We start from the raw sequence: 16,469 nt of genomic DNA, 5'->3' as shown, positions 1-16,469 counted from the left end.
TACTCTGTGTGGCCAGCAGGTGGCACTCAAGAAGCTGGTGTTCTCCTAAGTGGTAATGAATGGTGCACTAGAAAACACATTTTCCCCCATAATCAAAGTGAAGATCAAAACACAAATCATTACTTGAAGAACTTGATGAAACATTAGAAACTTCCCAGGGCTTAAAAATATGTCATAAATCTATACGCAGGTAGGCATTTAATTTTATGGAATCATTTATTCTACTAATATTTACTGAACAACAGTGCTAGGCACCAGTCATGCAAAGATTAATCAGATAAACTGCCTGCCCTCAAGGGAAAATTTTGAACATAATAGGGAGACAGACTTGTAATTAACGATCAGAATCCAGCGCAATTCACGCAATGATGGGACCCCAGAGGGAGCGAGTGCCTCTGATTTGTGGAGGAGGAAAGGTGGGCTTGTTAGAGGAGCAGCAACTAAAAAAAGTGAATAATGACAACATTATATGATAAATAGAAAAAGTAAACTTTTTTCATGCAGTTCAAAAGGCTGGACGTCACAGCTGCCCTCTCCAGGTTGCCTAGGGCCACCCACGCCCCACAGCCTCAGTTACTTTTTGGTTTCTTCCCGAAAACACCAAGTGGTTTTGAACAGTGAATTCCATGAAGGTGGAATTCTTTTGTCTGGTTTCTTCCTTGTTGATTCTCTGCCTAAGAGAGTGACATGTAGTAGGTGCTCGATAAATACTTGTTGAATGAATAAAATGAGTAATGGAGTGAGGTGGTAAGATCTTTTCTAGAAATACCGCTGGCAGTGGTTTGGGTCAGAGGGAAACAGGGCTGGAGACTTGGGGTGGGGGGTGATGGTGTGCTTACTGCAGAGGTGTGGGTGAGCCGCTGAGGGTAGTGACCAGGAGGTAGAGGAGAAAGGGATTAAGGTGAGCTGTGTCAAGGACAGGGAGTAAGTGGGACTTGGTGACTGACTAGGTTTGGGCAGCAAGAAGAGGGAGAAGGGGGTGGATTTTCTGGGCTTTCTGGCTTGGGCTGCGGAGGTGGAGGAACAGAGCTGGGTGTGGTTTGGGATGTGTCGGGTTTAAGACGCCTGAGGAACGTCTTAAGTGGAGCTGCCTAGAAGGCAGTTGAATGTCTGTGTCTGGAGCTCAACAGAAAGCTCTGCACAGATAACAGAATGGAAGGTGGACTTTTAGGACAGCCTCACCACACCGAGTGGTTTTGCAGATGAAGAAGGCCAGGCTGAGAGAAACCAATTATTTCCCAGTCTTTAAAATGAGTGGCTTTGCCTCGGCTGACCCACATTCCTTGTTGGAGTCTGGCTGGGATCACAGCTGCCAGAACCCTGCCCGCCTCTTCCAGAGCCGCCAGTCAGCACAACTAGAAACATTTGGCCCTAAAATGATTGCTCTGTTCTCTCACTTTATTCTTCGAATGAGTGTGTTTTTGTTGAATCCTCTTGAAACTCGCAGCCAGCGCTGCATCTTAGCCAGAGAGTAAGTTCTCTTCCCTGTCCCTAGCTCTTCCTCAGCCCAGGCTGCCGAGAGCTGAGCTTTTGAACCTGACTTGTTTTGTCAAGTAATCAGTGTCTTTCTCAATCAGCCTGAGGCCACTTTTCTCATCTTCTCTGATCTATTTGAACACAGCAAAGACCCAACAACCTTGTGACTAACAGCGAATGCCTTCTCCACTCTGGTTCTGTTTCCCCTCTGGTGCAATGGACAAATGATATCTGCCTCTCCAATTAGGAGATCCGATGAAAAGCATACATTAATTGTAAAAACATTGTACCACAGCTTTTAGATTTTTAGATATTGTTTTGAAACAAGTTGCAAATTGTCCCACATCTGGAAAAAGCATGTTGGCTTTGGTATCAGAAAGAAAACAATTGGCCATAGCAAATCCAATTGAAAGGTTTCCTGAGGGCTAGTTTGTTGTTCTGGTAGGAAAGCAGGGAAAAAAAATGGTGATAATGGGTGGAATAAAGCCAGTAAGTGGGGTGGCCGGTGGGGTGGGTGGGAGAGTTCTGACAGCTGCAGAGGTAGAGGACGTGAGGTCAGCAGCCGGCATCATGACCGAGAAGCCAGGAGGAACCCAGGCAGGCTGGGCTGGGTGTTCTGCCCAAGGGGGAGGCAGTTGAAAGGACAGCAGGATAGAAGCCACCGTCAGTGTCACTCTGATGCTGAGGGAGGTCCGGTCGCCCCAAACCAGGGCTTTAGAGCCTCCTCCCTCACAAAAGCGACCCAGTCACCACAACTGTTGGTTGGAAGACTAAAAGACATCTGTACATGGATTTTTTTTTTTTTTTTTTTTTTTTTGCGGTTGGGATGTACAAAAAGGAGAAACATGGGGTTAAGCTGAAGGACAAAGTCAGAAAATGCAACCAAAGAGAAGATGGCGGACTGTGAAAGAGAGGTTTAGGAAAGAGACAGATTTCTTTTTAATTAGGAAATTCTAAGTGAAAGCCAGTTTAGATGAGCTTACATGTATTTAAATTGGCGTACAGTGCCACAACATTGTGAGTCACCTTTAGGGGTCCTCCAGCCCTTTCACTAGAGTTGATGGCTTTTGTCAATCAGCACCAGGGACATTTGCGAATGCCCCTGCAGCAGAAGGAGGAGAGCCCAAAGCTTCATGGTAGCAGCCCTTGTCCCCAGGCCTGGCCCCCAAGCCTGAGAGAGACAAGCCTTTTTATCTCTAAGGGTGGGAGTGGGCCCCCCAGGCAGGGGCCCGGACACCAGGAAGGATGGCCGGCCTGGGTCTGAGCCACCTCGATTCCCTGCAGTCCTCTCCCCGCTGCTCTGATGACTCCATGGTCACTGACGTCAGGAGCTCGGAGCCCTCGATAAACGTGATACAGTTGTTGTTATACGTGTGGAAGAATTTCTAAATACATAATTCCACAAATCAAAACAGATCCTTAATCAGATCACGTGTGCCAGTTTGGCTTTCAGAAAATGCAAACTTTTATTCATTCAACAAATACTTACTAAGTGTCTTTGTAGACTCTATCGTCAAGTGGGCTCTTAAAAAGTAGGCACAGCCTGGGGAGGGAGAGGCCCCCATCCTAGCCCTCCTGGCGGTTTCTCCTCTCTGAGACCACCCTGGGAGGCTGCTCTGTAGGCTCACTTCGTCCGCATGCTTTTATGTTCTCATCTTTGGGGATTAATTTTCTTCTCCCTTAGATTTCCCAGTAATGATCTTCTGTCTTGCCTGAGGAAAGGGGGAAAGCATTGGATCCCCTGACCTAAGCCTGAGAGAATGAGTAAGGGTCAGGGAACCCTGACCACCTGGGTAGTCCCCTGACGTAGAGCAGGTAAAGCCCTTAAAACCAGCGGTGGCTACAGGGTAAGGGGGCCCATGGGAGGCGTGGGAGGTATAGAGGCAGCCGTGTGGCTCAGGCGAACTTCGCTTCCCTGAGTTGGAGACAGTGTCTGTTTTACCAGAGTCTCCACCTCTTTTCTGTTTCCAACGCCTGGGTCCTGCAGCTACTTGTCCCAGGCGTCCATTGTTGACAGGCGGCACTCCACGGTCCTGACGCACACAGAGCTTGAGAATCCTCAGGTCCCGTGTGCTGTGGTGTGCGAGCCTCCATGGTGCTCAGGAAACACTCTGTGAAACAGCGGCTGAGAATCCGGCTGAGAATCCGCTCTGTGCGGCTCAGGTCCCAGCCCTGTCGATCCGCGGAGCCGGGCCTGCTTGAAGCAGGGCCCCGCCTCTCAGAGGGGCTCCTGTGAAAATGGAGAAAGTAGGGTCGTGTGTGAGGATTAGGGAGAGAATGACTGTCGGACACTTAGCACACCGCGCCCCACACAGGACATCTCACTGAGCGGTCTGGCGGTTGCTGTTGCCATCAGTGACTGTGGGGCCCTGAGGCCGCATAAACTGTAAAAACAATTCCATTGTGATTAATGGCTAAAGGGAAGGAGATGTGTGATAAAGCAAGTGCAGCCCCGTGCACCTTGTCGGATGGGGTGGGGAAACATGTGGGTGTTCACTGTTACAATTCCTTAAGCATTTCTCTACACTCAATAATCTTCATAATAAAATATGGGGATGGGGAAATTGAACCAAGCTGTTCGCATCTTTAGAGCTAAGAAATCTAGGCTGATACCAGCAAACTGAATTCAGTGGCATTGAGAAGCAGCCTCGCAGAAGCCCAAGTACTTCTGTGGGGGAGGAGCCTTCCCCTGTCTGAGCGAGTGTGTGTCCGTGCGTCGGGGTGGCAGTGCACGAGGGCATGGAAAACTGGGGGTCGGGGAAGGGACGGGTTCTGTGAATACGTGCTCTTAATTTTTTTCTGTGCTCCACCTCATTCCAAAAAGGATTTGTGGTAACTTGCAAAAATACCTAGAATTTCAACAAGATAAATATAAATGAAGGAGATATATCAGCGAAAGAAGGATAGATCAACAGTAGAGACTCCATACATGTCATCATGTTCTGAATATAAAGTTTGAAAGAAGTGGGTGCAAAATGTGGCTGGCAAAATAAAAGCACACAATCCCAGGTTCCATTTTCACTCGGTGGCTGATTTTCCTGGAGACCCAGGACAGCTGGGTTTCCTTCTTTTATCATTGACTTTAATGCTCCATCAGCCAAAGAAAAGTAGCCCCAAAACATAACCTAAGTAGTAGATTTGAAGACGCCAACACTGGCCAGTGACATGTCAGAGGTTCCACTTATGTTCTTGACTACCCCAACCTGTGTGCGGCCCCGGGCACCCTCACACCCCGCCGCCCCCCGCCTCCTAGTCTCCTCTCCTGCCCTCCCTCCCCTAGCAGCGTCTCTCAGTTATTCTCTGAAAGCAAGAAGGCATCCATCATCTCAGTCAGGGCAGAGCTGCTGCTTGGACATGATTCCTGAGCCTCTGAGGGCACTCCTGGGCCTGCCGTGTCTGTTGAACTCTACGTCTAAGTAAGAATGTTCTTTAGAAAGGACAGGGCTTGATTAGCCAGAAAGTATTTCTTATCCTCAGCTGGAAATGTCCTTTTTAGGAAAATGTCAAAAATACTAACACCTATTCTTTTTTTTTTTCCTCTTTCCTCTTTCCTTTTTAAATCACATTGTTCGTAGTATATATTCTTCCAACTTCCATGCAGTGAAGAGGGAGTCAGATGGGGCTCCCGGGGATCTCGGAAGCTTGGAGAACGAGAGACAGATTTATAAAAGCGTCTTGGAAGGTGGAGACATCCCGCTCCAGGGCCTCAGTGGGCTCAAGCGACCCTCCAGCTCGGCCTCCACTAAAGGTAACTGAGTGAAGCCTGCAGTCCTCTCGCCTGTCTACCATCATCGGGGTGTCTCCCAGCCACACTGGTAGCGGGGTGTTGGCAGTGGGTGAACCTCCAGCTACTGGGATAACCTTTGCCTTGTTCAGGTCCACTTCCAGGCCTTTGAGTCCTCTTATGTCCCCTCCCCTAGTTTCTCACCGGCCATTTTTCTTTCTGGTGTTAATAGTTTTCCTTCCAGTAAACCCCAACCTTTCTCTCCCTGAAGCATCTCTCCTTCTCTCTCTTATATTTTTTGTTCTGATTCCCTTTTCTTAGAAATTAGCTGAGCTTTAGCCCTTCCTGACTCTAGCAAGGTGGCCATTTTTTCGTTGCATCTTTGCACCTGCTTTGCAGCATAGATTATTTTGCTTCTGGACATCAACTGGAAATTTTTTTAAAAAAAGAGTCCTATTACAAATGAGCATGTTACCTCTCCTCTTTTGTTTTTTAGCAGCTTTCAGCTTTAACCTAATGGGTCTGTTTATTTTATTCTGCATGCTTTCCAGTGGATCGTAAAGGTGGGAATGCTCACATGATTTCTTCATCTTCAGTTCATAGCCGAACGGTTAACACTAGCAATGCATTAGGCCCTATGTGTAAGCACAAGAAACCCCTGTCCGCTGCAAAAGCCTGCATTTCGGAAATCCTCCCCTCCAAGTTCAAACCCAGGCTCTCTGCTCCCAGCGCTCTTTTGCAGGAACAGAAGAGTGTCCTGTTGCCATCAGAAAAGGCTCAGAGCTGTGAGAACCTTTGCGTTTCGGTTTCTTTGAATGATTCCAAGAGAGGGCTCCCACTCCAAGTCGGGGGGAGCATCGAGAACCTGCTCATGCGCTCCCGGCGGGATTACGACAGCAAGTCCAGCAGCACCATGAGCCTGCAGGAGTACGGCACCAGCGCCAGGAGGCCCTGCCCTCTCTCAAGGAAGGCTGGGATGCAGTTCTCCATGCTTTACCGGGACATGCACCAGATCAACCGAGCTGGCCTCTTCCTGGGATCTGCCTCTTCCTCCAGCGTGCGCGACCTTGCCTCCCACTTTGAAAGGAGCAGCCTGGCCTTGGCCAGGGGGGAGCTGGGCCCCAGCCAGGAGGGCTCTGAGCACATCCCCAAACACACTGTCTCCTCCCGCATCACGGCTTTTGAGCAGTTGATTCAGAGGTCGCGGTCCATGCCATCCCTGGACCTGTCCGGCAGGCTGAGCAAGTCCCCCACGCCTGTGCTGTCCCGGAGCGGCCTGACCTCAGCCCGCTCCGCCGAGTCCCTCCTGGAGTCAACTAAGCTCCGGCCCAGGGAGATGGACGGAATGAACCCCAGTGGGGTCTATGCCTCCCCGACATGCAGTAATATGGGGGACCCCACCTTGGGCTTCAGGGGCCTGGCACCTTCAGAGCCCCTCTCCACCTGCTCGGACGAGCTCGACCACTGCTCGAACATCTCCAGTGACAGCAGGGAGGGCAGCGGCGGCAGCGTCCATGGAGACTTCCCCAAACACCACCTCAACAAGTGCAAGGGCACCTGCCCGGCCTCCTACACCCGCTTCACCACCATCCGGAAGCATGAGCAGCAGCAGACATCCAGACTGCCTGACTGGCGCCCAGATTCCAGAGGGGACAGGAGCACGCTCCTCAGGAACATCTACCTAATGAGCCCCCTCCCCTTTCGGTTGAAAAAGCCCCTCCAGCACCACCCCAGACAACCTTCCCCAGGCGACTTCTCCGGCCCGCCGCTGGGCCGGAAGCCAGACCTCCCCAGTCAGCCCCATCAGGACGAGCCCCGCTCCAGGGGGAAGCCCTCGGTCCCCAAACGCCTGTCTTCGCGACACACCATGGCCAGGCTGAGCCGGGTCTCAGAGCCCCCTCAGGAGAGACCCACGGTCCCCGAGGACTGCCCAAGGGCCTTTAGTAATGGGAACTCTGTGCCGTACTCAGACCACGGTCTGGACAGAAACAACAACCCACAAAGTGAACTGGGACCATCCCTTGGAGGTGGCATTTTGTGTATTTGCCTGGTCTCGCCTCACCTGTCTCTCCGCCTTGCTTGCTCTGTCCCCTCCTCCCGTGTGCTCTTGGTGCTCATTTCCTGGTCCATCCTTTGTTTTCTGTTTGTTTTGCTTGGCAATTAACCATGGCTCGTAGTGGCTGCACTTCTTTAAAAACAAAGCCCCCATGTCATTTAGACTAACCACCAAACTCTGTTTCGAAAGAAAAATTGGCCGTTTAGCTCATCTGAGAAATTTGTTCATTTGAACCTTTGAACCCCTTGCAGTTTGCACCAACCCCAACCCACTCGGTGGTTTTTTGAGAGGCAGCCTCTCTTGGTGGCCCTGTGTGTGTGTGTGAGTGTACCGTGTGTCCCTGTAAGACCCTGCACGCCTCTTAGTAGGGACAGTTTTCAGAGAAGGTCCTCTCTGCTCCCCTTTTGCCTTCTAATGAGTTTTCTTTGTATTATACTAGTTTACAAGTAATTCCAAATGGGGGTGAATTTGTTTTGTTTTTTCCTTCAGAATGTGATTATTGATTGTTGGTCTCAACAGCTGTAACAACCTGGCATTTAGAGTGGATGAAAGGTGAAATCTTTTCCCAGTCTGGTTTCCCACTAAATCTTTGCCTGTTTTAATTCTACTTTGTTGTTTTGAAGATTCAGAATCACCAAGACATTTTGTCCCCGCTGACTACTTGGAATCCACAGAAGAATTCATTCGAAGACGTCATGATGATAAAGAGGTAAGCGCCATCTCTAAACTCTCCTAGCTCTTGCACAGGTGAAAATATGAAGGAAGTAAACATTCTAGATACCTCTCAGAGAGGTGACGTGGCCTAGCAACTGGAAGCAAAGATTGGCATTGTCAGAAGTGACTTTTTATGTGACCCAGGCATGTTCACTCCTTTTTTGTCCCACTCTTCCAAAAAGTGGGAATGATGTTCCCAAGGCGCCGGGTTCTAAATGCCACTTCCAGCCAGCAGTGCTGCACAGGAGGTTCAGAAAGAGGTTGCTCACCCTGGATTGCTCTTCACTCTTTCATCCCTCCCCTGACCTCTGCCTTATTATTCTCTAGGGAAATCCACCCACTTACTTCTCCCATACTGCTGACCACAAAGCACATTTCATGCTGGGAAGGATGCAGGAGGAGAAAGCAGAAACTGAAAAATAATGACCATGATACATACTATGAAACAATTTGAAGGGTGCCCCCCTAAAATGGTGGTGAATGCCCACCAAGAACTGCAGGACACAGCCCTTTCCTTGCAGCTACCAACATGTCTGTTCTGCACTGGGCTGGAAAATAATGTGTCTTCTTGGGATTTAGAAGAGGGCATTCTACATATCAGCCAAACGGGCAAAATCACAACCTTCTGTTGTGATAAAGTGTTGATGTGAGGCCTACTTTCTAGACATTGCATTTCCAGGAGAAAGGGCCCTATAGATCAAACAAGCCGCAATGCCCATATTCCTATAATGAATCCAGAGGCGGAAGAATTGCTTTGAACCTGGTGGCAGGAGGGGGAGGGTGTTCTTGTCTACACACTCTTCCTTTCCCTAGAAAGTCTGAAGCCCTCTGTTGTTCTGTTTCACTGAGTGGTTTCAGGGTTTGGGTGGGTTGTCTTTAAGGATTTAAGGTAAGGCCAACTTTGAGGAGAGCTAGATGATAACCATTAGTGCCGGATGGTGAGACAAAAGACACAGAAGGCCACGACCCTCCCCCGCCACGCATACTGCAGACACTGTTCAGTGAGACGCGTGCACGTGTCCATGGGAAGCAGAAAGAGGAAGGATTTGATGTACAGAATTGTGTATAATAACAAGGTGAAAAACTCGTGTTCGTGAGGCTACAGAACAGATTCATTCAAGTCAAGAATGTTCCCACCTGTGCAAGCCTGGACTGCTGTGGCTGAGGACAACATCCCAGCCTACTGGTGTGGACCTTAGTACCCGCCACAGAAGGCTTTGTCATAGAATTCTGCCGACCACACAGGAGGCATGTTTTACTTAGCTGGCTTAGCCATCGATCGATTAACAGGTACATTCAGAAGGGGAGTCTCTTTTTTTCCTCAGTAACACTGGCTAAAGACCCTTAAAAACTTTGTGTCTTTATCCATGGTTTTGGCTTATGTGGTTAAACTATGGGAAGGATGGATTTACTGAGATTAGATTCAAGCACTGGTTTGGAAGCTTTGCTGCATTTCCTCTCCGTTTTCACTGAGTTTATGCAACCTGGGCCAGGGCACCAGAGGCATGGTATGGCCTCGAGCATTAGTCCACTCCCACTGCTATGGAAAAAAACACACTTCCCAGCTAGTGGAGTGTCAATCCTGGCAGTTTTCTATGCATATGCTTTATTATTAACATTGACGGTAATGGCATTACAGGAAGTGATAATATGTCAGTCCTGGAAGGGGCGTTAGTGGTTATCTAGTCAGCCCCCTTGTTCCCTCCAGGACAGGACGGCAGCAGGGCAGCGGCTTGCCCAGGGCCTCACGCCACGTTAACTTATCCCAGGGGCGGAGCTGGAAACCAGGCTCTATTGTGCTCCGCAACGCACTTTCTTATGTCTTTTCTCCTGTAATCTTTACAGCAACTTACCTGAGCACTGGAAACCCTACAGCCAGTTTGATGAGTTATTACTTTATAATTTGTAGACCCTGGGAAAAAGAGGAAAATTGGGGCCCGCCGTCATTTGGGGCTGGGTGTCACTTGAGGCATTTAATTGCCTGCTGGGAAAAGACTAATGTTTTATTAAGAATGTCAGAATTATCCATTATAATTAATGCGTTTCCTACAAAAATGTTAATCCCAAGAACATATGTTTGGTATGGAATAAGAAAACACATTAAAATTCTATTCCACAGGGCCATTTAGTAGGCAATGAGGAGATACAACATTTGGAAAAATACAACATTGTTTAATTATTTTAAAAGCCCTTTAAAAATAGAAATAGATGACTATTTCCTTAATTTAGGAGAGCATATTTCTTCAAACCCCAAGTACTATATTTATTTTTAGTTTATCTTCTATATTTATATTCTGTATCATTCCCTTAAACTCAGCTTAATTTCACCTAATGAAGAACCTGTTAAGTTTAAAAGTGTAGCAGCAAAGTAACTGATGTTCTCTGTCAATCACATACCTAGCCTTGTGCTAAGGCCTCCTGAAAATTGTGCCCAGAGAAAAGCTTGGCTGGCCTAGGAGAAGGGGTGCCATGTTTTCTGAAATTGGCAGCTCCACTCTGTCGCACGTATTACAGACGAGATCGGGTGCGTTCAGCGTGGTATGGCCGTAGACTGTCACTCATGTTACAGTAACAGACACAGGAAGCACAACAATGACCCAGTTGCCCATAGACCCCACAGAATAAAAGCCCATAGCAGGTTTAATAGGCCTGATGTGGGCCCAGGAGTCAGCCAGCCCCAGTCCCACCATGGGGACACTGTGGGAACTCACCACTGCCTAGGCAAGGTAAGGACAGCACTTCCATCCTCCTGCCGCCAGCCCAGCATGCTTATGAACGCCCTGGATATCCCCCTGGGTCACCTGGCTTTTGCCGCCCGTGTGTAGGGCAGTAGGAAGCTTTGGGCTGAGCCAGGGATGCCTTGCAGACAGTGTAACTCTGTGGAATGCATCCTGCCCTGTGTCCGAGTGCTCCCCAGGTTTCTCGTGCACAGGGCTGTCTCTTCCCACGCAGAGTGGCACGGGGGGTGGTTGTAGCAGAATATTGTAGTTGTGCCCATAAAAACCCCTCCAACATTTAACCCTTAAACTTTCCTCCCTACGGACCCAGCACCTTTTCCTTAGTAGTTTTTGTTGGTAGTTTTTCAATACCCTGGACCAGATGATTCACTGCCCATTTTATGCAATTTCATGGCAGAAACTTTTAGCGGACCAGAGACGACTTAAGCGCGAGCAAGAAGAGGCCGATATTGCAGCTCGGCGCCACACGGGTGTCATTCCAACGCACCACCAGTTTATCACTAATGAGCGCTTTGGGGACCTCCTCAATATAGACGATACGGCAAAAAGGAAATCTGGGTCAGAGGTCTGTTTTGGTTACCTCGATCTGCTGCTTGACCCAAAGCCATATTTGCCTCCTCTCTGTAGGCCAAATTAGTCCTCCAAACAGCATCTGTCATCCTGGCTTCCCTTAGGCTTGCTTTGGCTCTCTGTGGCTGGTCAATGGACATGAGTCCCATCATGTCCTGTGCTCTGTATGTTGAAGCATGCCTGGCTGTGGGACCGGGTCTGCTGGCGACACCCCTATGCATGCCTAGAGCATCGGCTGCCTTCATGCGTCCAGTCCTCCACATCCTGCATTTCATCATCATACTGTGTTACCTGTGCATCTGCCTAGAATCCTTACACCTTAGTTCATGTGCATTAGTAGCTCTGGTATGGACAACGACAAGATTCTTTGAAGAGATGGTTGAGAGAAACTTACGTTACGAAAGTGAGCTAGTGATGTATGATTTGCACTGACTTTGAAGTTTAGTGACATTAATATTGAACAGTCAGAGAACAACACTGCCTCTCAATATTTTACAATGAATTAATTGACTAAAGTGTTCGGTAGTGCTGAACCCTCACTGACAAAATTTGAAACCCGAAGAGTTTTGCAGTTAGGATAAGCTATGGAGGGTGAGAGCTCTTCAAGAGACATTCCTTTGGTTCCCTTAATTTTAACATTTCTCAGCTGAGATTACAAAACTTAATATTATAAAGCAAACAAAGAAGCACAAACCTTTGAAGTGATTTTGTTCAGGCCTGGCCTCCTACGCTAAGGTCAGCATGTTGAAATCCCGGTGCTGGCCAAAGGCTGCATCTTGCATCAGAGTTTGTTTCGCCGTGTGGCCCTTCAGTGGCCCTGCTCTGAAGGTTAGCTCCTTTTAGGAACGTGTGTGTCTGGGGCTTGGGACGAATGGGAATGAGTGACACCCCAAGTGTGTGCAGTTTTATAATCTTTCAATATAATAGTAGATTAATATTCATTTTTCTATCTTTTGAGTGACAGGCAACACTGGCTAGTGGTCAAATTGCTGTCTGGGAAGAAGAAGCCAGGTTAGAATAAGGAAAGCTAGGGAAGGGAAGGAGGCTCCAAAGTGATGGAGAGAAAGAAAACATCATTGGGAAGACACAGAAGCTGGCAAGAGTGAAGCAGTTGCAAGGGAAGGACAGCCCTTGAGATCTCATTGTTCCAGCTCCTCAAAAGCAACCATTTCTGAAGGCTCCCGTGATGGTTGCTCCTCATTCCCAGGCCTGCTTGCTTGCAAGTGATGGAGAATACAGGAGCACACAAAGGCACCCTAGGCCTGTGTACTTACTCATGTAGGCAATGCATGTGAATGAAAATGAAACCGGAATAGAATAAATAACCTTGGACAGAGGCCGGCAAACTGCCTAACCCACCCCGCCTCCCATCTAGAGTAGTGATTTTTAAACTTGAGCTTATCAGAATCCCCTGGGCTTGTCAAATACAGATTGCTGGGCTCCCTCCATAAAGCTTCTCATTCGGGGTGGGGCCTGAGAATGCATTTCTAACCAGTTCCCAGGTGATGTTTGTGATACCAGTTTAGGGGCCACGCTTTGAAAATCACTGACCAAATGTTGACCAACAGCCATGAGAAAATAGACACCAACAAGTCCCAGGGGCACCAGGCTGTGTAGACATACTTCACTGAGTAGACTTGCTTTAGTGCTAGTTCTGTGCAAGACCCTGTGGGGAGGTAGAAACTAGACTCAGATTATGCCCTTGGTTAGCTGGTAATCAAATGGAAGAGACACCCTCCAAACAGTTATCTCTGTTGTAGGAACAGTCATCTCAGTTGTGGTAAGTAAGACAGTGCTGTGGGAGCCAGATGGATTCGGTCTCAGGGAGCTATAGGAAGATAAAGAGGGAGCCATGCTTTTATAAGCAATGATGACTCAGGTAATATGTCTCAAGATCAATGGAATCAGTGTTTCTCAACTTTGAGTAATGTATAGATTCCCTTTAACGAAAAAAAAAAAAATGTCACCAAGCCCCAGTATTGATCTAAACCAACTTACAAATTAAATAGTAAACTACACACCTATACAACTTTATTAATTTAGTTGATAGGGCATATCATTTTGCCTTATCTCACTTGCCAGTCCAAGTGTGAATATGGTGCTGTTTTGGTATAAATTTTTAAAGTTCACACAACTCTATAGTTGTCATGGGGTGACCTCCAATTTATTGAAATCACTATGAAGTTTCTCCTTACAGTTTTGGTCATTTGGCCTTCTCTTATGAACTTGTCGTTTATCATTAACCCCACATCCATTCTTTTATTTGTCAACAGCTGTTAAATTATGCTCTTAGTTCACAGACAGACACACGCAGGTGCTGCAGTTGTGCGGCATTGGTTATAAGGTCATTGTTCAGTTGGCCTCTAATGTGTATGTGTATAGATAGAGCATGAAAATGCAAAAATAATAAGTTCCTGTGGAGAATTCATGGCCCTTAAGAAGATCTCTACAACACCCCAGCCTGAGGAGCCTGGCCATATGGGGCATATCACTGAAGGATTAGGATCTAAAACTAAACCTAATGAAGGTTCTCAATACCATTTTCTTCTCATCTGAGTATTCAATTTTTCCCTTATACTTGGGCCATGCCCTCTACTATTGAAGAGGAAGTGTGCAATTTAATTTTCACCATATTGTTTCCCTAGACCAGAAAGTCATGGGGTCAGAATTATATTGGCAGCTGTAAACAGCTTGCTCACATGATTTCTTTACTTTTCTTTAAAAAATAAAATAAAATAAAATAAAGGTTAGTTAAAACTACTTTTAATGGTGGGAAAGAAAGATGTGCAAGTCCATATGAGGAAGTAAAGGTGAACTTTTTGCTTTTTTTTCCAGAATTGGGAGTGAAAAAATTCTAGACAGAGAAGGGGGTTTAGACAAGGTGTAGCACACAGACTTGCCTGAGGGGAAGAGGAAGAGTGTAATAAGAGATAAAGGCTGTTAGGTATGAGTGGGGAGAAACTACCAAAAGGCCTTAACCTACTTCAGGAATTGAAATTTGATCTGAGGGACAGTTGAGAGCCTCAGCCAACTTCAAAGCAAGGAAGTGATGTGATGGAAGTATTTGAGGAATGTTATTTGTGCTCCTGAGTGACAGTAGATTAACTTGGAGAGCAATGAAGTCAAAGGAAGCTTTGTGCCTGTGAACTGGAGGCCAGACCTGAGCAGGGCTGTGGAGGGATGGGGAGAGGGGCAGGCTTGGCGTGACTTAATGACAGACGTGATGAAAAAGGGGAGACTGGGACTGAGGGTGATGTCCAGGCCTGGAGTTCTGGAAGGAGATGGCCACCCAATAGGAAGGGAAGCCTTGGAGAAAGAATGAGCTCAGGGCCCACTTTATCTGGCTTTTTGGATGAGCTCACAGATCACGGGAAATGTATGGAGTTGAAGATTAATCATGGTTTCATCCACTTGCATATTGTAATTGAAGTCAGGCTGATAGAAAATGTAAGATTAGGACAGTGATAATTCTTCAACAGTAAAACCGGCTGATTCTGGTTTTGTCCTCTGTTTTGTTTTGTTTTGTTGTTTAATAGCCATGATCAGCTTTGAGAAACTATAGCACTTGAGCTTTGGGACTTTTGTAACCATCTCTTCCCGAAATCTGGCCCTCCTTAGGGAGAGTCTCATGCATGACATAGTTGACCAAACATCCACCTAGTGTTCTGCTAGGGTTATACAGTGGAATTGGCCCAAATGTCTACACAAGAATGAACTGGTTAGATCAAATTTTTCTGCTTTGCTTTCTGGAAACTTGTGAAAATGTGTCCTTTCTATTGCATGTGAATTGTGATTTCTAACTTGACATTGTTTCTTGCGTTTAGATGAGACCTGCCAGAGCCAAATTTGACTTTAAAGCTCAGACACTAAAGTAAGTGCCACCAGTCATTTATTTGTCACTTTAACTGCCTCTTTGAAACACAAAAGTTTACTTATAGAGAAGAGTTGGAGAAGTAACAAGGATAAAAACCAGTGGTTTATGGAGTTGATTATGTGCCGAGCACTGTTCAAAAGGGCTCTACTCTGTCTTACAGTGTTGCATAGTTTCCAGTGGGATCCTGTGACATGGGTACTACTATTATCCCTTTGTATAAATGGGAAACTGAGGAGCTGAAAGGTGAAGGAACTTGTCTAAGCTGATCAGTGATGGAGTCGGGATTCAAGCCCAGGCAGCCTTGTGCCAGAACCTGGGCCGTTTCCACTTTGCCATCCTGCCCCCTCCACTGTAGGGATTCAATTTGCTTGATTAAGTGGTGGCTCAATCCAACCCACACTTTCCATGAAAGGAACCAGAACCAGTTTTGCTGCAATATCCCAAGAGGTTGAATGCTTGTCGGAACCCACAGGAGACCAGGATTTCCCTAAGTATGTTTCTCAGAGTGCTAACTCTGTAAACTATTTCTCAAAGGGAGTGTTCCCTCATCCAAATGAGTCTGGGACCACTGCCCACCATATCTATACCTCCCACCCACCCTTGAAGACATACTTTGCTATTGGCATATTACTGGCTCTAGAAGTCTTTCAATGAAGAAAGAAACCCAAGTAGCTTATTTAACCCAATGTTACCTAAATTTAGATGACCAAGAAACCTTTATATTTCCCATGGAGTGGAATTTCGGGAATGCTACCAAAGACAGGGTTCCAAAAAGGAGTCCATTCACTTTATATGTAAATATGGGTTAAAATGGACCGTGAGTTTTCCTTGGCTGCAATGGCCGGCAGCCATCCCGTTGTCTCGTCTGGTGACGAGAGGGAGCGCTTCCCATCCTCCAACGCTGGGAACTGCTGTGTGGAGGCTGCTCAGCCGTGATCTCCTTCAACACAAAACCAGCCCATGGCTTCCAGAACTTGGACACAAAGCTGGCACCCTTGGGTATATTTGTAATCGCTTCAGTTCTTTAGCCCGTCAGCTAACAAGATGTGGTGGCATCATGTGCCAGAAAGAGTATGGGCTTTAGAGTCCCGACTCTGCCACTTACTGCCTCTGTGACCATGGGCAAGTGACCAGCCTTTCCCACCTCAAGTTTTCTCATCTGTAAAATGGGCATAACAGTGCCTCTTTTGCAGAGCAGCTGAGGTAATGGACCTATACAACATTTTGCACGATGTAGCAACTCAATACCCCCTTTTTTTAATCAGAGAGGATAACAAAGATTTATAGATTAATTTTTAGTTTAATTGAGTAGATACC

The 16,469-nt window shown here is 47.1% G+C and overlaps 1 protein-coding gene across 31 annotated transcripts in view; it reads left to right on the top strand.

Moving 5' to 3' along the window:
• SORBS1 (sorbin and SH3 domain containing 1) overlaps positions 1–16,469 on the top strand; it is a 128,591-nt gene that overhangs the window by 83,988 nt on the left and 28,134 nt on the right. For 26 of the 31 annotated variants that reach the window (XM_054581242.1, XM_054581243.1, XM_054581244.1 and 23 more), the window contains 4 exons: positions 5,052–5,224; positions 7,880–7,965; positions 11,106–11,273; positions 15,103–15,149. In XM_054581242.1, coding sequence (XP_054437217.1) covers positions 5,052–5,224; positions 7,880–7,965; positions 11,106–11,273; positions 15,103–15,149 — 474 coding nt within the window. Of the gene's footprint in view, positions 1–5,051; positions 5,225–5,751; positions 7,228–7,879; positions 7,966–11,105; positions 11,274–15,102; positions 15,150–16,469 lie in introns of all 31 variants that reach the window. The other 5 variants (XM_054581271.1, XM_054581267.1, XM_054581273.1 and 2 more) reach the window with 2 other exon arrangements.

This window comes from Pteronotus mesoamericanus, unplaced genomic scaffold (assembly GCF_021234165.1).
Source record: "Pteronotus mesoamericanus isolate MK-2021 breed Mesoamerican mustached bat unplaced genomic scaffold, CSHL_Meso_final contig_657, whole genome shotgun sequence".
Taxonomy (NCBI): Eukaryota; Metazoa; Chordata; class Mammalia; order Chiroptera; family Mormoopidae; genus Pteronotus; species Pteronotus mesoamericanus.
Note: the sequence above shows the minus strand (reverse complement) of the source record. Positions and strands in the feature narration are given on the sequence as shown.